This window comes from Candoia aspera, chromosome 1 (assembly GCF_035149785.1).
Source record: "Candoia aspera isolate rCanAsp1 chromosome 1, rCanAsp1.hap2, whole genome shotgun sequence".
Classification (NCBI taxonomy): domain Eukaryota; kingdom Metazoa; phylum Chordata; class Lepidosauria; order Squamata; family Boidae; genus Candoia; species Candoia aspera.
In genome coordinates, this window is record NC_086153.1 from 192,704,731 (window position 1) to 192,732,336 (window position 27,606).

General features: G+C 48.8%; 1 protein-coding gene across 1 annotated transcript; it reads left to right on the forward strand.

The window, feature by feature from the left end:
* Positions 1 to 23,490: 23,490 nt before the first annotated feature.
* Positions 23,491 to 26,918, forward strand: DLX2 (distal-less homeobox 2). Its single transcript, XM_063292138.1, has 3 exons — positions 23,491 to 23,904; positions 24,227 to 24,411; positions 26,011 to 26,918. The coding sequence occupies exons 1-3, from the start codon at positions 23,535 to 23,537 to the stop codon at positions 26,413 to 26,415; spliced, it is 960 nt and encodes a 319-aa protein (XP_063148208.1). The 5' UTR covers positions 23,491 to 23,534; the 3' UTR covers positions 26,416 to 26,918.
* The last annotated feature ends 688 nt before the right edge of the window (positions 26,919 to 27,606 follow it).

Consider the following 27,606-nt stretch of genomic DNA (forward strand, 5'->3'; position numbering starts at 1 on the left):
ACAAGTTCTTTCTTGAGAAGCAGATTAGGAAAGTATGAGAGGCTAAATGTTGACACACACAAAAATGCCAAAATCTGTTTTCTAGCATTCCAGAAAGCGGGACATAGAATAATGATAGGTAGGAAGGTAGATGATGATAGATGGATGGATGGATGGATGGGAGAAAGAGAGAGAGAGAGAGAGATGAGAGATGATAATTTATTACAGTCAATGACCAGTCCCTAAAACACATTGCATAAATAAAACTGATATTGACTGATTAATTGATCAAGCATATCAATCAAACTGTTGCACATCTTACTACTACATGATGAAATCTGGCCACCCCTAAAGAGATAGAATCACTTTGTCTGAAAAGTAAATAAAACTGAACAGAATGACCAAGGAATTTAGTTAAATGTGGGATTAACAGCTCATGACAGGTGTTAGCATAAAATGAACAGAATGATAGGACATGTCTGACGGTTTCAGTGGCTCCTTCTCTGCATATGTATAAAATGGAATGCCGTGTATCTTCTCTCTAAAACTGCTGATGGGGGCAGACCAAACCAAGCCTGAACATTGAACATAACCAAGTTTGGGCCCTCCTTAGTTTGGGGACAGTAATTTAATTTAAATATCTGGCAGGTCTGAAAGGAGTGCAAGGGCTATTTAGAAATACATATTTAGGGAGGGACATCAGATCTGATTGAATATTGATGTCCTTAAGGCATAGCTTGTTTGCTTACCCTGCATGCTCATGCCCTAACATCTGCACTTGAATTGGAGAAAAACCCAAGAGTTCCAGGTTTTTATTTAATGCCTTGGCCTAAAAAGAAACAAAATTAACAGAAAGGACTTGAAGAGTTGGGTGGGGGGGAATAGAATAATTGATTTCAGTTACACAAAGGCAAGCTCTGAATGACATTTTTTTTAATCATGACACAGCAGCTTGAAAGTGCAACCCAGAGAGGTAGAGGGTTCCCCTTCACGGAATGTGCTCAAGGAAAGGCAGAGAAGCCATTGGTTACACATGCTTTAAACTGGATTCCCTGCACTGAGCAGAGCTTGAACTACAGTAGGAGATCCAGTGGGCACCCTGTGATTCTATGGGGGTGGATTTCCACTACCCTCAACATCAAAACAGAGGGAGGAAGGGAGGGGAAGGGAGGAAGGGAGGGAACGATACACCTCATGCTTCTCCAATTCACTCTCTGCTATTACTCCATTTAAAAAAAAACATACAGTACAGGCAGATCTAAATATACCAGGTATTAAAGAAATACATGCTCTGTCACTAAGCTATGGCTCCAGAGTATCTATAATATCAATCATTTTTAATATATTGTCAAAATTTTACTTTTTCTTCTGAAGTTGATTTCTTTCTTCTTTCTCACCAAATTTTCAGATATATCATATTTTTACCTCCATTATTACCCCAGCTAATGATACATTCATGGTTCCTATTAAGCCTTAAAAGTCCTAGTGGGATGTGGCAAAATCTGAGATTATATTAATTTGGGTAGTAACACATGCTTTTAATATTACTCAGTAAGATTAACAGAGACGCTGGAGTTGTTACTGGTGAAACTTCTCTTTTTTTACTGCAAAATCTAGTAATATATGTGCGTTTTGGTTTCTTTTTCCTTGATAGCCTTACTAATTATTTAGTTTGTTATTTTTATTATATTGCCACCAACTACTGATGTTTACCAGTGTAAATCCAGTAATTTCCTGGATTTCCCCCTCATTGTTTTTTTCTCTCTATCAGAACATAAAACTGTTGGAAGGCTTAATTCAACAGATGTTAATTTTCCCATTTAGGGAGAAGCAATGACATCCAACATTTGGTTTTGTTGCAAAAAAAAAAAGAGAGAGAGGCACACATAAGAAAAAGAAGATAGAAACTCATTAGAAAAAAAGGTTGCAACCACAGTATCACCATTAAAATGCTATTAACACTAGCCATTAATTTCAAATAAGAGGAAAGAATCTTCTAGTCCATTTTACTGATTGAGCTACTGACAGGTATCTCACCAAAACAAGGGTCTGCACTAGAATGAAATTTGCCTATTCTTTACTTGAGTACCATCAGGTTAGTTGCAACATTCACTGGATCCTTGAAGCCAAGACACTGATAAATATGATAAATATTTTATAAAAATCATGCAGTGTCTGAAAAATAAATAAATATTATTTCAAAGCAAGGCTTCAGTTGTCATGCGCTGCTCATTGTTGTCATGCTCATTGTTGTCCGGTGGGGCTTGGCGAGGCTGAGTTTATGACTCTCAGCTTTATGTCATGCGCTGCCTACTACTGAGTAAAACACAGACACTAATTCAGGGAAGATCAGGTTCTGGTTTATTTCAGCATAGTGCATAGCTAGAAAAAGCTGAGAGTGAAGGGAGCGCGCCGGTACGGGGTTTAAATAGCCCGCGCCGGTCAGCGCCCCCCCCACCTTGGGTTGTGTCATCCCCCCAAGTCCTGTATGCTTCGTTGCCGGTAGGTGAGGGGTTGCGGGGCCCCTGCTGGTGCCCCAGGCTTCTCTCATAATCGTTTTCTTCCTCCGGCCGGTGATTGCTGTCAGCTGGGCGATATCCTTTGCGTTCCTGCTGACAGCTTAAGGCGTGCCTCGTGATCCGCCCTGTCTTTGTCGCTCTTTCTTCCTCCTTTGTGTTCTCTTGACTGGTTTTTTCGGCCGGGGTCATTCCCTTCTCCTCGGGGTCTGTGTCTGTTGTTGTGCGTCGCTTTGCTTATCTTTTAATCCCTTGCTCTTGTTTCCGTGGTATTGTTATGAGTGCCGTTGTGCTGATGCATTCAGCTCAACGGTGCTCATGACATACTGCCCCCCTTTCGAATGGTAGCCCCCCCCCCGGCATTCCGGTTTTTCCGGGAGAGCTGTCAAAAAATTTTTTTTTTTTGTATTTCCCGCCGGAGTGCTTTCACCCCTCCCCTTGCTCCGCCCTCTACCTCGTTTCCATCTTTTGGGTGTGTTCCGAGTGCGCATGCCTCGACCACACCCTGCTCGTTCTTGCTCAGTTCGTCGTGAGAGGAGGCGTGGCTGGTTGGGTGCTGTTTCAACTCCAGGTAGGATCCTTTTTGTTTTGTTGATTGTTTTGTTTTGATGTTCGTCGTGTTGTCATGTGTGCATCCTGGCCACTTGCCCTCTGGCGATGCACCTATGACCAATCTTCCCTCCCCAATGGGCCCGGAGAGGGTGGGGGAAGGGTGAGTCTCAGGGGGGAGGAGGTCTACTCAAGTCGCAGGCTTGGGGGGTCCCTTCCCCTGGGGGCGACGCGGGTGGGGGGGAGGCCCGAGGGGGGAAGTGTGTCCTAGGGGCCGGTTCGGCTGGGCGCCCCTTTGGTTTGTCGGGGTACGTCGTGTGGAATGCTCGGGTCAGGTCCGGTGCCTTAACGTGTTGAGCCGCCACCCATTCTGGGTGGGGGAAGTGTTTCCATTTTACTAAATAGTATAGTGTGCCCCGTTGACGGCGGGAATCGAGTATTTCTTTTACCTCGAAATGTTGTTGGCTGTCGATCATCACTGGGGAGGGCAGAGGTGTGCTTGGGTGCCATCGGGAGGTGGTTGTTGGTTTCAGGAGGCTGCTGTGGAATACCGGGTGGAGTCTCCTTAGATTGTGCGGCAGGTCCAGGCGTACTGCCACTGGGTTCACTATCTGTGTTACTCAAAGCGGCCCGATATACTTAGGCCCCAGTTTCTTCGAGGGTTGAGGTGATTTCATGAATTTGGTGGACAGGTAGACCATATCCCCTACCTGGAATGTCGGTTGCTGGCGCCAGTGCTTGTCGGCCTGTTCTTTGTAGGCGGACTGTGCTTCCTTCAGCGCTGCCGTGATTATTGGCCACGATTCCGCTATCTTCCGTCCCCAGTCACTAGCACCCACTTGGGGTCCCGGGGGTTGCGGTAGCTCCGGTATGGGTACGAACTCGCACCCGGAGACTACTTCGAACGGGGTTTTCCCTGTACTCATGTGAATGGCGTTATTGTAGGCGACTTCTGCAAACGGAAGCAGGTCGACCCAGTCGTCTTGGTGGTAATTGGTATATGAGCGTAGGAATTGTTCTAGTGTGGCATTGAGGATCTCTGTGGCTCCGTCCGTCTGGGGATGCCAGGCTGTGGTTAGGGCTTGTTGGGTCCCAATCAGTTTTAGAAAAGCCCGCCAGAATTTTGAGGTGAATTGTGTGCCCCTGTCGGTCACCATGCATACGGGACATCCGTGTAACCTGTACATGTGTACGAGGAAAAGTTTAGCCAGCTGCTGGGCGGACGGGACTGATGAGCAGGGGATGAAGTGTGCCTGTTTAGAAAAGTAGTCTTTCACCACCCAAATGGTTGTTTTCTTCTGGCTGGGTGGTAGATCTACTATAAAATCCATGGAGATTTCCTCCCATGGTCGGGAGGGTTCCGCCACTGTTTGTAGTAGGCCCGGGGGCTTACCCGGTGCCCGTTTGGCCATCGCGCATATCGGGCAGGATGCTACGTAGGCCTTAACGTCCCATCTCAATGCGGGCCACCAGAATTGTCGTCGTGTTAGGTGCAGGGTCTTTAGAAACCCGAAGTGTCCCGCTTGTTTGCTGTCGTGTGATCTGCGCAGGATTGCCTGGCGCTGCGAGTCCGGGACATATATTCTGCCTTCCCCCCATGCTAAGTCCTGTTCCATTGTCACCTTGTCGGGGTTTGCTAGTAGCCAGGGGTCGGTTTTGAGGGCGGCGGTGAGGTCCGCGCGGATCCCTCCTGGCAGTCGCGGGTGGCGCCGTCTGGTCGCTGGTTGGCTTGCCGTCGGTTGAGACGTGGGGTTGAGCTGTTTCTGAGCACTGCTTCGGGTGGTCACTGCCATTCCCAGCTGGGAGGCGGATAGGACCATCCCAATCATATCTGGGACGGGCTCTTCGTCTTGGGGCAGTCAGGAGAGGGCGTCAGCCAGGAAGTGCTTTTTGCCCGGTATGAACTTCAGTTGAAAGTTAAAGCGGCTGAAGAATTGGGCCCATCTGACCTGTTTCGGGCTGAGGCGTCTGGGCGTCCGGAGGGCCTCGAGGTTCCGGTGGTCTGTCCAGACCTCAAATGGTTGGGTGGCTCCTTCCAGTAGATGCCTCCATGTTTCTAGCGCCGATTTTACCGCGAACGCCTCCTTCTCCCATACGTGCCAGCGCCTTTCCGTCTCCGAGAATTTCCTTGACAGGTAGGCACATGGTTTCAGGATTCCTGCCGGGTCCTTTTGGAGCAGTATGGCCCCCAGGGAGAAGTCTGAGGCGTCGGCTTGGACCATGAACGGCTGTTCTGGGTCCGGATGTGCGAGGATTGGCTCCGTTGTGAACAGCGCTTTCAGTCTGTTGAATGCTGTCTGACACGCGGGAGTCCAATTTAGTACTGTCCCTGGGTTCTTGGCTCGCCGTGTGTCCCCAACTCCTTTAGTTTTGAGGAGGTCTGTTAGGGGGAGGGCTATCTCCGCGAACCCCCGTGCGAATGACCTGTAGAAGTTCGCGAAGCCGAGGAAGCTTTGAAGTTGGCGCCTGTTACGTGGGTGTTCCCAATTCACCACCGCCTCGACTTTTGCGGGGTCCATTTCTATGCCTTCGCCGGAGATTCGGTACCCCAGGTAGTCTAGGCATGCTTTATGGAATTCGCACTTCGATGGTTTGGCATAGAGCTTCGCCCTTCTTAGCTTTTCAAGGAATTGCCTGACTAGGGTTACGTGTTCTTTGTGCGTCTGGGTGTAGATGAGGACGTCATCTATGTAAACTAGTACCCCTTTGAACAGGTGTTTATGCAGTACCTCATTGATGAGCTGCATGAACACTCCCGGGGCCCCCGCTAGTCCGAATGGCAGTACCTTGTACTGAAAGGCGCCTAGGGGGCAGTTGAACGCTGTTTTCCATTCGTCCCCCTCCCTGATTCGGATCCTGTAATAAGCCTCGCGGAGGTCCAGTTTGGAGAATACTCTTCCCATGAACAGGTGGGTGAGCATGTCTTTCACGAGGGGTAGGGGGTATTTATTGGATAGGGACACCGCATTGAGGCCCCGGTAGTCGGTGCAGAGCCGTAAGGTGCCGTCTTTTTTCTCTCGGAATAGGACGGGCGCTCCGACCGGTGAGCATGCTGGCTCTATGAAACCCCTAGCCAGGTTTTTATCGATGAACTCCCGGAGGGTTGTCATCTCCTTCGGGGTCATCGAGTAAATCTTCGGCCTGGGTAAGGGGACATCGGGAAGCAGCTCAATTCTACAGTCCGTCTTGCAGTGGGGGGGTAGTTGGTCCACCTCCTCTTCCCCGAAGACCTCTGAGAAATCAGCATATTGTTCAGGTAGGTCTTCTGGGGTTGCTGTGTTGTCCTGGGCTGCTGCCTCTGCCCGTCCCACTGTGGGGTTGATCCTGCCCGCTGGAACTGGCGCCCGGTACGTGCCGTCGTCGAATTGGAAGGTGCGGGTCTTCCAGTTAATGCGCGGGTTGTTGGTCGCGAGCCACGGTATTCCTAGTACTATGATGGGTCGCCCTATGTGGGTTACCACAAAAGATGTTCGCTCGGTGTGGGTGCCCATTTGCAGGGTGACAGGCTCAGTCTGTGTCGTGGCTGGTTTCCCTCCCGCTGTTGAGCCGTCCAGTTGGTGGAAAGCCAGCGGTGTGGGGAGGGGGAGGCAAGGCAGGTCGAGCTTGGCGACGATGTCGGGGTGGATCAGGTTCTTGGAGCACCCCGAGTCCACTAGAGCCGCAGCCGTGGTGGCTCTGTTGCCGAAAGAAAGCCTGATTGTCCCCATTATTATGGAGCTTTCGCCACTCTGTCTATGTGTTTCGCGCCCCTGTCCCACCGCCTGCCTCGCGGCGCGTTTTAAGGCAGGCGGGGAGCGTTTCCCGCCAGCCGGTCTGGGACTTCGGCATCCTCCCTTGCCAAGTAAGCGTCCAAGTCTTCGTCCGGTGTCGCTGTGGCTCCGGTCATCCGGCGGTGGGGGGGCGGCGGTGGGTTAGTTGGTTTGAACGTCGTTTTCGGTGCGGGTTTGGGAGCGCTAGTTAGTGTTCTGTTGGAGAAGCAGTCTGCCGCTTTGTGCCCCATTTTCCCGCACTTCGCGCAGGGTCCACGAGCAAACTTCTTCTTTTGGTACGTGGGACCGGCCGGCCCCAAGTGTGGCGCGGGTACCTTTGGGCTGGTGCTTGTTTTGTCCTCTGCCATCGTCATTAAGAAAGTGCGATGAGCGTGTTCCGCTCTCCCCGCTAGGTAGATCCAGCCTTGCAGTGTCTCTGGGTCATCCTGGTAGAGTGCCCATTGGAGTACCTCGCGGCTGAGGCCCCTTTTGAACATCTCTATCAGGGTAGTCTCGGACCAGTCGTTAATCTTCCCTGCAAGGGCTTTAAATTCGAGGGCGTAGTCTGCGACAGTTCGTGCACCCTGTTTGAGGGCTTGAAGCGCACTTTTAACCCTCTCCTTGGCTAGCGGGTCCTCAAAATAGTGCTTCTTCTCAGTGATGAAGGCGTGGAAGTCAGAGAGGGCTGGGGAATTGGACTCGTACATTTGGACGTACCAGTCCACTGCCCTGTCTTGCAACTTGATCGCCATGGCTGCGATTTTGTCTGCTTCGGAGTCAAAGGAGTGTCCGTGCCGCCCCATGAACTCCCTGGCGTTCGTGATGAAAAACGACAGCTTCGCGGGGTTCCCGTCGAAGAAAATGGGGAAGTCCTTTGGGGCCCTGGTGTTCGGTGGATCCCCTCTCCTCGCATCCCGTCCCATGGCTTCTTCCGCCGGGGAAGCTTGCTTGTTAGCATTTGGCCTCTGGGGGTGCCAAGACCCTCTTGGGGTTTGAATAGGGGTGTGTACCTGCACGGGTATGTTCATGTGAGGCATGGAGGACATCAGCGACTGCAGCATGGTCCCGAGGTCCCTTAGTTGGGCTTCCATGGCCGTGAGTCTGGCTTGCATTTCTCGGTCCAAGGTCCGCGCCGCAGCTGTGATCGGACCGGTCGGCGTCTCCGCGTAGTTGGGCCACCGGTGGGGGTCAGGCATTTCCGTCCGCTGGTCAGCTCCCTCGACTTGGGAGCGAATCGGCTGGTTCGTCCCTCCGTCCTCCACCGCGTTTCTTGCAGTTGGGCTGAAGCTCCACGCCTGTGGCTGGGGTGCGATGTGGGGCGGGGAGGTCTCCGCGGGTCTCTGGAGGTATGTTGCTCCCTCCCGTGGTCGGGTCGCCTCCGCCTCCCTCCAGGGGTGGGGCTGAGGCTCGGGATGGGCCGGGAGGGTGTCCGTGGCTCCTGGGGTCCGCGCTGCCTCTGGCCTCTGTCGGTTCTCCTCCGCCTCTCGCCGTGCGGCTCGCCCGTCCTGGCTGCGACGCGTCGGCTCCATCGCTCTCCACTCATGTTCTTCTCGCCGTCTGTTCCTCCCGCGGCTCATTGTTGTCCGGTGGGGCTTGGCGAGGCTGAGTTTATGACTCTCAGCTTTATGTCATGCGCTGCCTACTACTGAGTAAAACACAGACACTAATTCAGGGAAGATCAGGTTCTGGTTTATTTCAGCATAGTGCATAGCTAGAAAAAGCTGAGAGTGAAGGGAGCGCGCCGGTACGGGGTTTAAATAGCCCGCGCCGGTCAGCGCCCCCCCCACCTTGGGTTGTGTCATCCCCCCAAGTCCTGTATGCTTCGTTGCCGGTAGGTGAGGGGTCGCGGGGCCCCTGCTGGTGCCCCAGGCTTCTCTCATAATCGTTTTCTTCCTCCGGCCGGTGATTGCTGTCAGCTGGGCGATATCCTTTGCGTTCCTGCTGACAGCTTAAGGCGTGCCTCGTGATCCGCCCTGTCTTTGTCGCTCTTTCTTCCCCCTTTGTGTTCTCTTGACTGGTTTTTTCGGCCGGGGTCGTTCCCTTCTCCTCAGGGTCTGTGTCTGTTGTTGTGTGTCGCTTTGCTTATCTTTTAATCCCTTGCTCTTGTTTCCGTGGTATTGTTATGTGCCGTTGTGCTGATGCATTCAGCTCAACGGTGCTCATGACATCAGTGTCATTCATGCATCTCCATTAAGAAAATGAATACTTCGATGCCTCTTCTAAGCTTGACCTAGCTCTTAAAAATATCTGTTGGATCCTATTTATTTCCTTCTGATAGCAAACACAGGTGGTGAGCGCAATGAGACTGGAACTTTATATAGTGTTGGCCAGACGCCACATAGTATATTGTATCCAACTCTGGGCACCAAATTGTAGGAATGGCACTGATTATTTTAGTGCATCCAGAGGAGAACAAGTGAGATTAAGGGTTCTGGAAGGAAACCTTATGAGAAACTTTATCAAAGGGCGGCAAGGGACTTCAACGGACTCTCACTGGATCAGAAGCGAGACCAAGAGTGAGAGTGGCAGCAGGGCTTTTTCTATTGAAGCCTCTGCCCCTGCCTTTTTGAGTTTCTTCCCTGGATCCTTCCCCGGACCCCCCAGTTGATGTGGGGGGGGGTGATAATACCACTGTTGGCAGCAAGGTACAGCAGACTGGGCGGGGCAGCAAATCCCAGCATATTAAGCCGTTGCGGGCAGCTCAGCAGACCCTGGCAGCAAGGTACAGTGGACTTGGCGTGGCAGCGAATCGTGGCGTATTGAGCCAGCGCAGGCAGCCCAGCAGACCATGGCGGCATAGTGGACCCTGGTGACGGGGGCAGCTCAGCAGGCCCTGGCAGCACAGGGGGCCCTGGCAATGGAGGGAGCCTTGCTGTGGTGGATTGGCCTTGGCAGTGATGTGGTGGGCCTGGGCACTGAACGGGCCTTGGTGGCACAGCTTGTGGCATGAGGCAGCTGACAGGTGACCTAGTTGCGGTGACTTGGCAGGCCGGTGGTCTGACACAACACTGAATTGCAGCCCGACGGAAGGACCCAGGTGGGCCCTGGACTGAGGGATTGACACAGTGCCATAACAGATTTGGGCGGTGCTGTAGCCTTGGTAGGGGTCCAATAATGTGATCTCAGTGATGTGGAGGCCTGAGTGGCTGTGGCGAATTTGGGGGGACTGTTTAGGGACAGGTGCCCCCTGGGGGAGCTTTGATTATTTGGACTTCGGAACAGCGGTATTGAGACCACAGTGGAATCTAAGCCGGCAATCTCTTCCTAACCGTCCCAGTTCTATATATAATCGGAGTTATTGGGGTTCCCTCCTAGGTGAATGACGTACTCCCTCTCGGGGTAAGAGACATGAGAGGGAGTACAGGTTTGGATGGGGAGTGAGAGGACGCTCACCTCCTGAGTGAGAGGCAGGGGGTGAGGAGTAGTGGTTAGGGTGCCCCCCTGCTGACCAGTGAGAGAAGTTGAGGGGGGCACAGTGAGTGAGCGTGTGGGCGGTAGTTGGTCTCTGCTGGTGCCGAGAGCATGAGCTGGTGCACTGATGGGGCCCTCCATCGCCTTGTGATTGATTGAGAGGCAGTGAGGTTGTATGAATGAATGGAGGGACCCCTATTCTCAACCAGTGCTTTGGGGAGTCCAGGAGTGGGGGCTAAGGGATTCTGAGCCTCTGGGGAATGTAGGGCGGGGCAGACCATCAAGGAGGTGATGGGCAGGGGACAGGAGCTGGAGGGTGGGTCATCTTAGAGGAAGACGACCCTGGTGTTTTCTACCTGTGGCATGTTCTGGCCCTCCATGCTCAAATCCAGGCCCTGGTCAGCAGACTCGTGGTGACCCTGACTTTTGGCTGCTGCTTTGTAACACCAGGTCAATTAACAACAAAGACCCCCTCATATGTGATTTGATCATGGAGGAGGGGGCAGGCCTGGTGTGCATTACTGAAACCTGGCTGGGCATGGAAGGAGGCATCCCTCTTTCGGAGATGTGCCCAGCCGGGTTCCGAGTTTGGAACTAGCCGAGACCTCAGGGCAGTGGAGGAGGGGCAGTTGTTGTCATCCGGGAATCTCTAGAAGCCGTCAGGGGCCCTGCTCCACAAGTGGCTGGGTGTGAGACCTTGTTCTTCAAGTTGGGTTCTCAAGAGCAGTTGGGAGGGTTGCTATTTTACCAGCCTCCCTGCTGCATGGCAACCTCCCTGCCTGAGCTCCTGGAGGCCATCTCGGGGTTGGCAGTGGAGTTCCCCAGGCTTATGGTTCTGGGGGATTTCAACCTTCCATCCTTGGGGCATGCCTCGGAGGTGGCTCAGGAGTTCATGGCCACCATGGCGGCCATGGGTCTGTCTCAGATTATTTGGGACCCGACTCGGGACAGTGGCCTCACACCAGACTTAGTTTTCTTGTCGGAGCAGTGGCAACATGATCTGAGGGGAGAGTTACATCTTTCCCTTTTGTCATGGTCAGACCATGCCCTGGTGAGCCTGAGATTCTCTCATGCCGCCCCCCTCTGCAGGGAGGCAGGACTCATTCGATTGGTCCAGCCCCAGCAACTGATGGACCCAGCTGGGTTTCAGAGGGAGCTGGGGGTTAGACCTGAAGATCTGCTGCACGGTCCAGCGGAGGTCCTGGCTGCTGCCTGGAATAGGGAGACGGCCGAGGCCTTGAACAGGATAGCACCTGTGTGGCCTCTCTTGTCCCATCGAGTCCGACACTCACTGTGGCTTACGGAGGAGCTGAGGGCTCTGAAGAGGATTAAGAGATGCCTAGAGCACTGCTGGAGGAAGACAAAGACCGAATCTGACCGAACACAAGCTAGAGCTGTGATTAAGGCCTACCTTGTGGCTGTAAGAACGGCGAAACGTCAGTATTCCTCTGCTCTTATTGCATCCGCGGAATGCTGCCTGGTGGCCCTGTTTAAGATTACCCAATCCCTTCTCAGGAAAGGTGATTCAGAGATCCATCTACAGGGCCGTGCTGAGGAATTTTCTGGGCATCTGCAGGATAAAATCGCTCAGATCCATTCCAAGCTGGACTCCGAGTGTGGGACAGGGTCTGTGGAAATACCTAGAGTATGTACTTACCATGTTTTCTGGGAACAGTTTGACTCTGTTGAACCTGAGGAAGTGGACAGGATCCTCCGGTCTGTAAATGCCACCACTTGCTACTTAGATCCATGTCCCTCCTGGCTGGTGAAAGCAGCTCGGAAGGTGACATGTGTCTGGGTCCAGGCGATGCTGAATGCATCCTTGAGAGAGGGGGTGTTTCCAGCAGCCTTTAGGGAAGCGTTGGTGTGCCCTCTCCTCAAGAAACTATCACTGGACCCTACTATACTGGACAACTTTTGCCCAGTCTCCCACCTCCCCTTTTTGGAGAAGGTGGTTGAGAAAGTGGTGGCATTACAGCTCCAAAGGATTCTGGATGAAATGGATTATCTAGAACCCTTTCAGTCAGGTTTCAGGCCCAGTTATGGGATGGAAATGGCATTGGTCACACTTATGGATGATCTGTGGCAGGAGTGGGATGGAGGCAGTGCATCCATCCTTGCTCTTCTTGACCTCTCAGCAGCTTTCGATACCATCGACCATGGTATCCTTCTGGACTGAGTTGGGGGTGGGTGGTGTGGTCTTGTGCTGGTTTACCTCCTTCTTCCAGGACCAGTCCCAATCAGTGTTGATCAGGAGCGAGAGATCCAGCCCACAGCCCCTCCTTTGTAGGTGCCACAGGGCTCAGTACTCCCTCGACTCCTTTTTAACATCTACATGAAACCGCTGGGCGAGACCATCCATCACCATGGGGTGAGGTATCACCAATATGCAGATGATACCCAATTATACATCTCCATCCCAGGTGAAGTGATGCCGTGACCACCCTCTCTGAATGTCTGGAGCTGTGGGGGCCTGGATGGGGAACAACAGACTTCAGCTGAACCCTGGTAAGACAGAGTGGCTGTGGATCAATTGCTCCTTGGTTTCCGGGAAATTGCCATCTTTAATTCTAGATAGGGTCGCACTGCCCCAGACAGACCTGGTGCATAATTTGGGGGTCCTCCTGGACTCACGACTCCTGCTCAAAGAGCAGGTGGCAGTCGTGGCCAGGAGGGCCTTTGCACAACTTCATGTTGTGCGCCAGTTACGCCCTTTCCTGGAACAAGAGGCCCTTCGAACAGTCACTCATGCCCTGGTTATCTCCCACATACACTACTGTAATGTGCTCTGCATGGGGCTACCCTTGAAGAGTATCCGGAAGCTACAACTGGTCCAGAATGCAGCTGCGCGGGTAATTCTTGGTGCCCCAAGGGCGGCACATGTAACACCTTTGCTGCGCGAGCTGCACTGTGTTCCAGTTTGCTTCCAGGTCCAATTCAAAGTGTTGGTTATGACCTTTAAAGCCCTACATGGCATGGGGCCAGGCTGCCTGAGGGACCATCTCATCCCCATTACATTGACCCGTCTTGCCCGGGCATGCAGAGAGGGCATGCTATGGATCCCATCTGCTAGAGAGTTCCATCTGGTGGGGTCACAGAAACATGCCTTCTCTGCAGCAGCTCCTGCCCTTTGGAACATTCTCCCCCTGGAGTTGAGACAGGCCCCATTGTTCCTGCACTTTGCAAAAATTTAAAAACCTGGTTTTGTCATCATGCCTGGGGCAGGAAAGAGAACAGCTCCTCTTGGGGATAGCTAGCTCCCTAGAATTGCCCTGTTTTGGTTACGTATTGAGAGAGAACTTTGCCATTTGGATTCTATTACATTTTAGTATATTTTTATTTTATTGTTTATTGTTTATTTATATTATATTATTGTACAGTATTTATTACATTGTGGTTAATTGTTTTTTACTGTAAACCGCCCAGAGTCCCTCCTTGTGGGGGAGATGGGCAGTGATAAATTTGACAAATAAATAAATAACCCTTATGAGAAACAGCTGGAGTGTTGGGACTGGGAAAGGAAGGGAAGGGAAGACTATAAGGAGACATGTAGTTGTTCCATTTAAAAGATGGAACAGATTTTTCAGAATTGTTCCAGAAGACAGATCAAGGGGGGGAAAAGCATTTAAATTACAAGAAAATAGATTTTGTTTAGACATTAGGAAAAATCTCCTAACAATAACAGCTGTTCAACAGTGGAACAAACTGTCTTAGGAGGTGGTGTCATTGTTTAAACAAAAGTCGGATGGCCATCTCTCGGGGATCCTCTGGCAATTTATTTGTTGGCCTTGCAGGGCAAACCAGATAGGAAACATGACCAGATGAGCTAATTCTACTTTACTGTAAAGCTACATTGACAGAAACTTGCAAGTCTGAAAGTACATTTCTCCCCCATCTCCTTTACAACCCAAGAAACTAGGGAGGATCTCTTATGAGCCTCTTGCCCCATCCACTATCCAGCTGTGGGCTATGTTCTCCCTTATCTGACTGTTCCCTTGGCAGTGTCTTTTGGCCCAGTCTCCCACTGTCTTTTCCACATACCATTACAGTATTCTTGCACTGGGTAGAAGGTTGAACTGAGTGATGTGCAAGGTACCTTACATTCTATGAGTCTATAAAAATGAGGCCACAAAAAGAAAGAATCAGAACAATCAAGTTAATTCTGAGTTTTGAAAAAATGACAAAAATATTTGTAACTTCACCCTGACAGAAAAAAATATAGTCCACTGAAGATGCAACATGCTCAGTCAGAAAAGGAAAATGGGGAGAGACAAAATGAAGTACACTGGAGGAGGATATTCCTCTCTGGATAGAATCCTGAACAGAAACATTCCCATTAGATGAAAATACGTTGCAAATTTGTGTTATATATCCCACTTGAACTTTTCCTAACAATTAAACTGAAATAGCATCTATTGTTTTAGGATGAATTCCTGCTATAAAGCCAAGAAAATGGGTTCACAGGAGAAAATTCTGCATGGTAAAAAAATGTAATAGTTGTAGTTCTAACATAAGAACAATGAGGAAAAGTTAATTATTCCGCTACAGGAGGAGTGCGGATATCATCTGCTCTACACTTTGCAAATATTGTTTTATTATTATTTGTTACTAACCCACTCGATAACTAAAAACCTCTGGCAAAATTACAAAACTTATTGTGTTGCTACTCACCAAATGCTGACCACAAATGAATGAACTTGTTCCCTGTAGAACACAGCGCTTATCTTTGTTTTTGTTTTTCTCAATAACTTGCTAGGATTATCTTCCCAACACAACAGACATTCCTCTAGATTTCTCCAAGGTGATGCCACTAATGGCTAACTGGCCCAGACTAGATTAACTATGCAATAAACAGTGAACGAACCCCCAAGCTAGCACTGCAAAAACAACTGAAGAAAAACCAAGTATTATGTCCCAGTGAATGATGCTAGAGACTGGATCCTAAACGCATTTATGACTCACAAGCAGCTGGCTTGTAAACAACTCAGCCAGCCTGCTCGACATTGCTTTTAATGAATGCTGATTATTTTCTTGGTGGTGAATAGTCAGTAGAGTGGGGGTAGAGAGACAGAAGGATGCTAGCAGCTTCCTTGCTAGCTAATTGTCTTTGTGGTGGTGATATCAGCACTCAGGAAAAAAACATCCACACGCTGGAAATGAAATAAATTTACCACAGACAGAATGAACCAATCTAAATTCCAGACCAGTCAAATTATTTTGGATCAAGTGCAGAACACTTTTGAAGAACATGAAACACATCTCAAAAACTGACACCAGGCACCCTTTTATCAAGGCAATGCTGAACTCCTGGCAATGTAAAAAACATGCACTGCTTTTCGTATTCTCCACTGATCTTGTGTATTCAGAAATTCAGAGCTTCAGTCTGTTTTTGACACCCATTTCAAATCTAACCTAAAGCTTTTTACCATTTCTTTTGCAGTTTAAAGGAACTATTTTCCACTCATATTCTTCCAAATATTTTTGAACTGCTCCATATTACTACGGCAGGAAAACACTCACATCAAGCAATCATAAACCTACGTCCAGTCAACACTAGAGCCAAGCCAGCAGACACAACGCCTCCACTCCATCTTATTCCTGCTTGGCTTTAGATGAACAAATAAACAATGCAATAAATTGCCAGAACAGCCCTGTCAGTAATTGTACACTATATTAACAGTGTGTAGTTCAGTATCTTAAGAATAAATAATTAGGAACACCACTTTAAAGTGGATAGCACAAGACCCAGTTCCTTCTTCAGTAATAGTCAGTTGCATAAGCATTTCCTTTCCCTTCTCCGCTAACAGACCATACTACCTGTATTGTATCTTGAATACATTCGCATAGCCTGTGCATTAAATAGGATTACACAGATCATGCAAGCATTCTTTCCCATCTTGGGCCTGCGGGTAATATCTAAACACAGGTCGTATTTGAAATTGTAGAGCAGTAACTTCTAGGGCAGAGCTTTCCAAACTGTGTGTTGCGACACATTAGTGTGTCAGCTGCAGTGTGTAGGTGTGTCGCACAGTCGAGGGATCATACAGGTACCACACATGCGCAGTATGTGTAACCGGGTCGAAACAGCTGATTCCGTGTACTTCCGGCGACATGGCCACACCTGCAGTGTGTTAGTGTGTCACCAACATGAAAAGTTTGGAAAGCTCTGTTCTAGAGACTCAACATTAGGAAATTAAACAGCAATTAAATAATTTGTTCTCAATATTCTTTCCAAAGATAGATGCATACAATGCAAAGTAAAAGAGGTAAGCACTGTGGCCATTCACAAAAAGAGTCGTTTGGGGATACCACAGACCTCCCTGTAATACATGGAACTGAGTAACTCATACAGGCCAGAACTGGACTTCTGCTTGCCTTCTTGCCTGTACCAGCCACTCACAATTTCTTGAGCGTAGAAAGAGCTAGCATAATCTTCTACCCACACCCAGCCCACTGCAACTGTGCTTTTTTCTATCCTGAGCTGTCTTCTCTCCTGACCTTCAGAGTGGTTGGTTTACCTGCTTCATTCCAGCCTAATGGCATTCCCAGCACCTGCCACACACCCTCCCCTGCAATCCTGGCCACTGTCCTATATAGCCATTAAAAATATATATTTAAATTACAACGCAGGCATATCGGAATGAAGGCAGAATTCACAAAGTGTCACCTAATGCTTCGGTGAACATAAAACATCAGTTCTTCATTGCCACAAAATTTCTCAGTGGAATGAGGAAATAAAGTAATGACTTATTCCCCCTGCTTTAATCATTACAGCACAAAAGCAATAATGGTACAATAAGGGAGGGAAGGAAAAAAAGGTGTCTGTATTAGTGTCAAAGGAGATAATGTAGGAAAGTGGTGTTGAAGGCATCCATGTGTGCAAACATCTGTGAAAGCAAAAGAAAAGAAAGGACAAGTGAGGGGGCAGCAATCCCTAAAAAGAGAAGGCAGGCACATGTAGATCTGCCCACCCAGGAGCTAGGGGGGGGGGGGAGGTCAGCTTGCCTCCTCCGTGTGGATAGGAAGGGCAAGATAGAGGGGCGTGACCAATGAGGAGTGCAGTGGCCAACGCGACCCCGTTGCCAAACCACTGCCACATGGACTGGCTTCAGGAAAAGCCAGGAACAGCTCAGTCTGCCATGTGCAATTGCCCGTACTGTCGTGTGGTTTAAATAAAGGGCTTTGTCCTTTTTCAGACCACAGGAAGTAAAATTAAAGGTCTTTATGAACTGTCACTCAGTTACTCTGCATTCTAATCTGTCTTTGAAATTCTTCGTTCTTAAGGTCAGTGACAAACTTCCCAAACAGGAGCAGTGCTTATCCATTGGTTGTTTTGAGTATTGCTATTCTGTGGTCATATTACAAGTTTCATAGAGAATATAAATGACTTCCTAAGAAAACACAACTGACTGATAATCTCCCAAGAAACAACATTCTAACTACCTTAGATGTTGAGGTCTTTTATAGCAACTTATCCCAGAAAAATAAACTAAAAGCCACTAGAATTTTCATTTCTGGTTGTTCTCCAGTATATTAAGCCTCCATACCCTGTGACTTTGTACTTACCCACAACATTTCAGTTTTAGACACATCATATGTCTTCAAATCAGTGACATCCCCATGAATATGTACATAGCTGCATACAACATCATATTTTAATGTTGGAATTATCAGGGATTGACTCAGCATTGTCTCATAAACATAAGGGGGTTGGTCTAGCAAATCGCATCTCTATTGTGCTTGTGGGATGTCACATGGGTCACCTGACTTCTTCTTCCTCCTTCTTCTTGGGCTTGGGGATTAACAGTCTCCATTACCTCATGGGCACACATGCAAGCATGGGGGCAGCAGAATGCAGCTCCTCCCCCTACCATCTCGCTTGCACCCAGACTTTCTATTCCGCATAGAAAGTGTCTACAGAAGAACCAGTGATGATTAAGTGCTTTCTACTATGAATCTATCCAGATCTACTGAAAAAAGTAAACAATCTCTATTTTTCTTCATCTAACTACAGTGTGAAGACTGAATTTATTTCTGAACGCAATTAAACTTAATGTGCAAGTTCTCTTATTTGGATCATGCTTCTACTCTGCAAGATTGCTGTTAGCTGCTTGGAGTTCTTTTATTAACCTTTAAAAACTCCATCACTTAATACCTGAATTATGATCATGTTTCCACATAGTTCCTATTCTCCACAACTTCTCTATCTGAGCAATACTGATGACATTTTTTAAGTCTAGACTCGTGGCCAGAAGATCCTAGCAACATTCTACTTGGACTTCAATAAATTTCACCACACCATCAATCTGGGGTTGAATCAGTCCATGCAAATGGGTCACTTCCCAGAAACTACTATGCCACTACAGAAAAGGAATAAAAACACCATCATAGATTCTTCTATTTTTTGCTTAAAATACAGAAAGAATCCATTATCTACTGCCAACCTCTATAACACAACCACATCTGTTCAGACTTGTCAGACTCACAAGTTAAGGATTTAGATCAGACATTTCTCAAAGTACAGCATCTACCCAACAATATTAAAAAAAAAAACTCAACAGGGCTCACTGGTATTTAAGACAGATCTAAAGAAAATAACCAGGAAAGAAAACAACAGAACATCACTTGTCACTTTTCAACTAAAAAACAGTCAGACATATCATCAATGACCTGCAGTCCATCCTGGACAATTACATGTCTGTTTCACAGGGCCTGAATGATAGGCCTACGCTTGTTTAGACACCCTCTCACACAAGAAGCTACTCTCCAATAGCAACAGATCATGTGAAGTATATGGACAAGGGATCCAGACTCGGTAATTGATGCAGATGCCACTCTGTCCCCATCTCTGCTCAGACAACAGTATTATAGGGCCTAATAGCATCATCCACAAGGTAAGACTTGTGTATATTATTATTTATATTATTTGTCTTTCAACAGGACTAGAGCCACCATGGGACAGACTAAAGCAGTGAACTCAGGCAGCAGACTTTTCTTGTAATGAAAAGAAGCAAAGGGTTCCGTTTATGCCATACTTCGCCAAAAGTGCAGGTATAACTTCTTGGCCCTCAGATTCCATGCCTCTGACATAAGGCAATATTATTCCTGCTCTGTCTCAAGTATATTTGCCTGGGGAATACATTCAAATACACTGTTGGAAAGTGTAATGACCATTTGACCGTGATCAAAATTCCCTGCAACACATTGTGAATAACCTGTTTGGCAGCAGAAAATCTTGACAAGAGACATTCTTTAGCCTGGAGCCAAAGTGATTAAAAACTGCCCGACAGTGAAATAAATAAAATTAATTATGATTTTTTTTCAGGTCACACCATTTATCCCATAATAGTTTTGTTTAACTATTCCATAGGAAATTGTATAAGGTTTGTTGCCATACTGAGAACTCTGGGGACGAAAACGCCAGAGAATGTATTATGCAAAAAGTCCCTTTTCGGTCCAGGAGGTAGCAAAGTGAATATGGCAGTCCTTTGGGTTCCGAGAAGACATGCTGTTGTGCAGCTCATCTGTGAACACAGAGGTGGCTCTGCAGTCCCAGTTGGGAAGTGGAGAGTCTAGCCCAGTGGGGGCACTGGAAGTCCATTTTTGCAGTAACTGTGGGTGTTATTCTGTGATGCTGCTCACAGAATTTTCTATCAGTTTTTGGCGGCGCCTGTCTTCAAAGCCGGTGGAGGCTTCATAGCACCGGGCTCGCCAGTGGGTTCCATTAGCAGCCGCAGCTTCTAGTTCCCTTGGCTGAATGTCACGGTGGCGTAGGGTTTCTTTCACAGCGTCTTTGTAGCACTTGCGTGGACGACCTCAAGGTCTCTTCCCAGACTCCAGTACACCATACAGCAACTGGTGAGGCATATGCTGGTCATCCATTCTGATGACATGTCCCACCCACCACATCTGGGCATGGCCTCAATGCTGGTATGACAAATTATAATACACATCAACAGTGTGATGCCTCCTAAACATTATTCTCCTAAACAATAACACTGTTATTGTTCTTTGCATCTTCTGTCTATCTGAATATAATATTTCAACAGGTTTCAACAGGTTGTATAAAGCAAAAACAAACCCTTCCTTCCTTCCTTCCTTCCTTCCCAATGGCAAAAATTAATATGTTGCACATACAGCCCAAAGATCAGCCTCAGTTAGTCATGCACTCTCATTAAGATTTGGATGGAGTCAAGTCAGCATTTAGACTATTGCCATTCTCCAGTAAACCTCAGGGATATTGGTCTACATAGAGTCTTTGATCCGTGTGCCTGTCCATGTGGTCTTCCATCTCATGAAGTTCAGAGGCATCAGAGTTAACTCTTGCTTATCTGCTGTGACATGAGAGACACCTTATTCCACAGAAATAAATGTGACTGAGCCATTTATTTCCAAATTGTTGAAAGACAACTTGGTCCCAGTGAGGAGAAAATGGTGGGAAGAAGACCCAGTTCTGGGAAAGGGGCTGCATTTCCCTAAACTATGCACTGTTTAGCCTGAAACATCTAGATGTAAACTGAACTATATGCAAGAGGAGTATCAGTTGGCTGCAGTTCAGATAAACTTGCTGTCAGGAATGGGGTCAGAGCATGTTACAAAGACCTGTTTTACAACAGTAAACTTTTTGAAGGAAGGAAGGAAGGAAGGAAGGAAGGAAGGAAGGAAGGAAGGAAGGAAGGAAGGAAGGAAGGAAGGAAGGAAGGAAGGAAGGAAGGAAGGAAACATCCAAGATAATAGCTTAGGCCACTTTTACTTCCATATGTATTAAAACATATGATTACAAATTATCTCTTTTGTTCTTGGATCTAAAGGTCCTAAATGAAGTAATGGTTGATGTGAACTAGCCTATCACTTTTTCTAAAGTTTCGGGGTCACTAAATATGTTTTTCTCTTTCAGATAGACCTTTCCCGGTTGCCATTAGTTCAGACTTCCCAGTGCGCTTTGCATCTGCAGTCAGAAGGAGCCTCCTGAGTCTGAGGGCCAAGCCTGCGTCAACAGGGAGGGAAGGGGAGCAAGTAGTGGTTCCAAACAAGCTGGGGAGAAGAAATGCAGTGAGGGAAGCTGAAATGAGAGTCCGCCTTGGAGAGTGGGGAGCGGCTAGCGTGCAGCAGGTTTGCCGAGTGGGGCAGGGAAGTCAGCAAAAATTAGGGGGAAATTCAAAGCCCTGCTCTTAAGACCAATTTTGTACCAAGGAAAGGATGTGGCGGGCTGAAGAACAACTCACAAGCTTTGTTGCTATAGCTTTCACAGTAAACAATAAAGCAAGGTGGTCCCGGGGACTTACTAGATTGTCCTAGCCAGCAGGGGAGATTTCTTCCTAAACCACATCATCTCCCCACCCCCATCTTTCCCCAAAGGTGTTCTCTTTCTACAGTTGTATAAGAAAGAAGTGGGCAAAAATCAAATGAACAGCCTCTAAGAAAGCTGCCCACCAAAAGTAGTATTCTAGGGGGATCTTTACATTGTCAGTGGGAAGCATTGATTTCACTGCCCTTCAGGATCCATTGCGTTGCAACAGGGCTGATGCTGCAAGCTCACTTTTAAAAAAAGTAGGTGAAATGAGAGACAGAAAGAGAGGTGGGTTTTATTCTATTTTAATAATTTCTTAGAGGCTAATTTGCCTTCCCCGTTAGCTGCTGTTGCAACAAGTTGGTTCCCCCACACAGGTATGTCTCTTTCTTCTGAGGATTTCGGAGGATGTGCGCCGGCTCAGTGTTGTGGCTTTTAATTACTGTTTTGCTGGGCTCGGTGACTGAAGAGCCTGGCGCCTAGGTGCGATTATCCCGTCTCATCCGGGCCTCGGTGGCAACAGTTGTCCGCTAGGTGGCGCTAAAGGGTAAGGCTAAAACGCAGCCACAAATCGGTTCCTTTCGAGACCGTGTTTCCTTAAGTGGGGAGCGAGTGGGTATTAAATCCCGACTAACACGCCCCCCCCCCGCCATAAGAAGTGTTTGACTAAAAGCCTTATTATTCTACCGAAGGATGGGCAATGTTACCTGGGGATGATGGGAGTTAGAAACCAAGACATCTGGAGGGTGCCAGGCAGGTGAAGCCTGGATTACTCTAAGAGACTCTGATCTTTCTTTCGTTTTGTAAGCACTTGCCTCTCGTTTCCCCAAATACCATCAAACCTGTACACAGGCACAAGCCCCGCCCTCTCCACATGCTATGCTGCCTGTTGTGGTGTGGGAAGAAAACGGGTAGGCTTGGTGTTTGGCGTGGAGTGGGGTCACAGCTATAACCATTGAAGTTTGCTTTGTTTGGAAAGGGAAAGCTAAGAGGATCCGTCCCACAAACGGGCAAACCAGGGTCACGAGCCACAACCCTCTTTTCTTCTAGGCACCTTGACTTCACTTTAGAAACTTGATATATAATGCCCTGATGATGTCATCCTCGGTACACGGACAGCACGACAAAGACGTCCCAAAGATTTTTCCTCGCGTGTGTACAGTTTAGCAATACGGGTTTGGAGACGGTGAAAAGATCGCGACGGACCTCAGTGACGGGGTTGTGAATGGGATCCTAAGCTCCAAACGAAACACCAACGCCGTGCTGTGGCTTGATCTGATCTGACTCGGCCATCTCTAGAAACCAAGCCGCGCGAGCTTTCAAACGCCACCCACCAAAAGGAGCCCAAACAATGCTCTTTCTTTTCTGGTTCTTAAGTTCCCCTTTCCCCCGAGCGCCCTCAGATGGGGGCTCTCTCTCGGTATCCCCCCCCCGCGCCGCCTTCCCCTCCCTTCCCAGCGCGTGTCATCTGCGAGGCGCCTCCACCGCCCCGGGGATCCGAAGATTAGAAGGCGAGGAGGAGGAAGGGAGGCGGGAGGCCCAGGGAAAGAAAGAGAAAGAAGACAACGCGACCGAAGCCGTGGATTGGCTGTTGCTAGGTGACGTAGCCCGCGCTCACGTGACTGGTGTTAAATGCCCACCTGGCAGCATCCGCGAGCGGCAGACAATCGTAAAGCGGCTGCTGGGGAGCCGGGGCTGAGCGCTGCTGCCCAGGGGTGGACCGTCTGCCGCAAGAAACGCGGACCCAAAGTTGGAGCGGAGCCGGGCGACGATGGCAACTTCCTGTCCTCTTCCTCCCGCGACTCTTGCAGCGGCGGCGGCGGCCACCCGCAGGGATCTCCAGTGATCTCTTCTCTTTTTCCTTGGATCTCCCAGCGGGGAGGAAGAGGGCAAGACTTCGCGGCTCGGCCTGTTGCTAAAAGGAAACTCCGGGCTGGTTTCCTCCCTGCTGCTCGAGGTCCTTCTGTACCCTTGGAGCGAGCGAGCGAGGGAGGGAGGGAGCGAGGGAGGGAGGGAGAGGGGCGGGGATAGAGGACCAGGATGACTGGAGTCTTTGACAGCCTTGTTTCAGATATGCATTCAAACCAGATTACCTCCAGCAGTTACCAGCAGCAGCAGCAGCACCACAGCTTGCATAAGCCCCAGGAATCTCCCACTCTGCCTGTGTCCACGGCCACGGACAGCAGCTACTACACCAACCAACAACAGCACGGTGGTGGAGGTGGTGGAGGGAGCAACGGAAGCAGTGGGTCGCCCTACACTCAGATGGGCTCTTACCAGTATCACCCCAGCAGCATCAGCGCAGTGCCCTACTCCACCAAAGCCGGGAGTTATGATCTGGGATACTCCGCCTCTTACAGCTCCTATGCAACCTACGGGACAAGGACGCCCCCAGTCAACAATGACCCTGGTAAGACTCCGGGGCTATAGAAGAGATGGGGGAGACTTCGGAAGAGGACATGGCCTTCCCGCTGCTTTTCCTCCAATTTCTTAAGCCTGAGTGACTTAGTTGGGAATGGACCGGTGGTGGCGGGGGGGGGGGAGAGCAAGTAGCTCCTGGTTGGCATCGTGGGCTGGGATCTTTCGATCCATCCCTTTAAGGTTCCGGAGCAGGGAATTGTGGCTGCATTTCGCATTCTGTTCCTAGTCAGGTATCCAGGCTCTGTGCTCATAATAAAATGGTGTGTGTTGCTGGAACCAGATTATTCACCCATTTTCCTTTCTTGCAACAGAAAAAGAAGAGGGCGAGCCCGAGATCCGGATAGTTAACGGGAAGCCAAAGAAAGTGCGAAAGCCAAGGACCATCTATTCCAGTTTTCAGTTGGCAGCCTTACAGCGACGCTTCCAGAAGACCCAGTATCTGGCGCTGCCTGAGAGAGCTGAGTTGGCAGCTTCACTAGGCCTCACCCAAACTCAGGTAAGAAAGCATAAGCGTGCCAGGGAGCCAGGTAGGGGTCCCGTCTGATGCACTGGCAAAGTTTGCACAGTTTCCTTAACAGATCAGGGAAATACCTATGCTGCATGTCAAGTCTGATGCATTTTGATCTTGGCTAATTATATGGGAGCGTGGCTTAGCTTGTTGCCCACATCCAGCTCATTTGATCAGCGTGTGCTCCAATGTATTGTGCCAATCCAGCAAAGGAGTTAATTCAGCTATCAGTTAGGCATGTTGGGTGAAGGCTGCGCTAATAGCTCCAGGTGGGATCTCCTGTCTCCTCTTTTGTGCAGGCTGCCTACAGGGTTGCTGCATTATTTTGCCAAGCAGAAGCAGCTCTTAGAAGAGTTGCCTCCGTGCAGAGATGCCAGCGGCTTGCTTTGTGCAGTTGATCTTTTGCTATCCTTTCATGAAAGTGGGAAATGGTTTACACCAATGTAGCCTCAGCCCTAGACCCCTTCCACAAATGTGTGGAAGGTTTTCTCTGTCTCTTATCCAATGTAGGTTCCTGATCCAGGTGCTGTCAGAATCTTTCGGGTCCCACAGAGATCATTGCCCGGAAACAATGAGGCTTGACCAGATCCTGCTCTTTCCTAAGAGCTGTGGGTCTTCACAGGATTTAGCACTGCCCACCTCTTTGCTGGATTCTGTCCTATAGTGTTCACTGGGGGGAAAGTGTCAGAATTCAAATACCTGGGAAGCTTAACACCAGGATCTTTCGTCAACTTGTATTTGAAATTGCACGTGAGCCTCACATTTTCTTTCAGTCCAGATGGCTGTTCCTCCCCATTTCCTGCTTTTTCCACCCCTAGCTGGGCACAGTCCCATGACATTTCATTTAAATCCCATGACTAGGGAGTAGTAAACCCAGAAAGAAAACAATGCTTTGGAGTTTGCTCGAGAGACTCCGCAAGAAAAGCATGTTCTTGGATGCAATCTCAATCCATGCCTATGGAATATCCCGGCACACCAGCGGCGGCATTCTTCAAGCTGCCTTATTCAGGCAGAATCTCTGTACAGACACCGACTAAATGGAGAGGGGCCTCAGGCATTTCTGGGGCAGGTCCCAACCCTAGTGCCCTGTGGGCCATGCAAAGAATTTGCTACATCTAGTCTTTGTTCAAGGCATCACAAAATATCAGGAGACTTTCCTGATCAGACTTTCCTTGATCAAACTCCTCACCCTATTGTATCATCTTCTGACCTCTCCCAGCTGATCCGCGGGTTACCCTGGCCCCCAAACATTACCCCGGCCCCCAAATGTCTCTTTTGAGGGCTGGTCTCCTCCTCTTAGCAGCAAGTCTTGGGGGCGACAACACTGCCAGCCCGGCATAAACAACAAATCAAATAGGCCTCTGCGAACTGCTAGCAAAAAGGCGGGAACTTGGCTATCTCCTCTAGCAAACTCAGAGCAGGGCCAGAAGGGTAGGAGAATCTGTAGAAGGCAGGAAGCCGAATGAACTGAGGGGGAGAAGGGGAACTTGCGGAGTGTTTCTGTTTTATGTGTCTTTAATGTGGAAAAGGGTTGGGATGTTGCTGCCTCCCGTTCATTCTCACCTTTTTTCTCCTCTCTTCGGCAAGGTGAAGATCTGGTTCCAGAACCGCAGGTCCAAGTTCAAGAAGATGTGGAAAAGTGGCGAAATCCCAGGAGACCAGCAACGTGGCGGCAGCTCCTCTCCACCTTGTGCCTCGCCTCCGGCTCCAGCCACCCTCACCTGGGACTTTGCTCCCCACCCGCAGCGAATGAGCAACGGCGGCACCGCAGGCAGCGGGGGCAGTGCCGGCTCGAGCCCTGGCACGCCCAGCGGAGCGGCGGCCACTTTCCTGGGTAACTACTCGTGGTACCACCAGGCATCCAGTGCCACAGCTTCTCACCTGCCAGGAGCCTCCCCGATCCTGCAGCAAGGGCAGTCTCACCAGCATCACCCTCATCTCCACCATCCCCATCACCACAGCACGGCTGTCAGCGTGGGGACGATTTTCTAACCCCACTGCCTGGCCGCACACCCAATTCTGCTCTCCAAGGGATCATCCAGGGTAGAGAAGGAAGGCTTTTCTGTTCCGGTGGGCAAGGGTGTATTCCCCTGGTGCTTTAGGAAATAGTCCACAATTCCTTCCCCACCCCAAAGTATCTCAGCAGCAGCAGCAGCACCCGACTTGGTGGTGCCAAGCAGGAGGAGCGCTCAAAACTTCAGCGATAATCCCTGAAGTTTCAGACTGAATCAGAATCCAGTTCCCTTCCCCCCAAACCTCTGCCCAGAATGCCCCTTGCTGGCAACTCCAGAATCGCTGGCAACATCCTTATTGACAAGCGCAAAATCCGGGCAAAGCTGTGGTCACACCCTTGGTCGAAAGCTCTCAACGATTGTTAGTTTGTCTCCTTCAGGGTTCTCTGTCCACCCACCCCACCCCATCGCCTCAACCTAATCTTTTATACCCGTCCTTTTTCCACCAGCTTTACCTTCTCCCTACCCGCCTAGCCTGCAGCAAACAAGTTAAAAGCTGTGCACACTGCATGCACAGATCCACTTTTCTCCCATTTTTCATCAAATCGCTAGTGCAAAATTTCTTATTTAATTTTGTTTATTTTTTTATACGTTTTTATAGGTGCCTTTGCAGATGACCTCATTTTGATGTTGGGGAAAAAAAGATAAATAATTTTTATATGTAGATATTTAAAATGAAAAAAAAAAGAAACCCAGCTGTGTTTAAATTATCTTTTTTTAAATGTTTGCAGGACTTTTTCTTCGCAAGAAAAAGATATAAATATATACATATATATATATATATATGTTTGTAATAGAGTTGTTTGTGCTAATTCTCTCCGACCTCTTTGTCTTGAAAAAGAGGAGGGGCAGTTTCATTGGACAGGCTATATTTGTTCATGTTTTGTGAACCAAGAATTTTTTATGCCATTGTTTTCTCTCTCTCGCTCTGGGCAGCTTCCTTATGTTCTTTGTTATTCTGTTTTATACCTTTCATCTTCACTATCACAAAGAATAAGCTACTGAATTTTCCCAGTTCGTAGTTTAAACCTTTAAACATTTTTTTAATGTATGTTCTTGGTTATTTATTACAAAAACCAAACAAAAAAATCACTCAATGTTACTTTTACAATATGAAGAGATTATTTAAATAAATTATTGTTTGCACCGTACTTGGTTCAATCATCAGTGT

Coding starts and splice junctions, on each gene's coding strand:
- DLX2 (XM_063292138.1), top strand. CDS start 23,535: ATGACTGGAGTCTTTGACAGCCTTGTTTCAGATATGCATTCAAACCAG. Junction 23,905..24,226: donor CCCAGTCAACAATGACCCTG/GTAAGACTCCGG, acceptor TTCTTGCAACAG/AAAAAGAAGAGGGCGAGCCC. Junction 24,412..26,010: donor TAGGCCTCACCCAAACTCAG/GTAAGAAAGCAT, acceptor CTCTTCGGCAAG/GTGAAGATCTGGTTCCAGAA.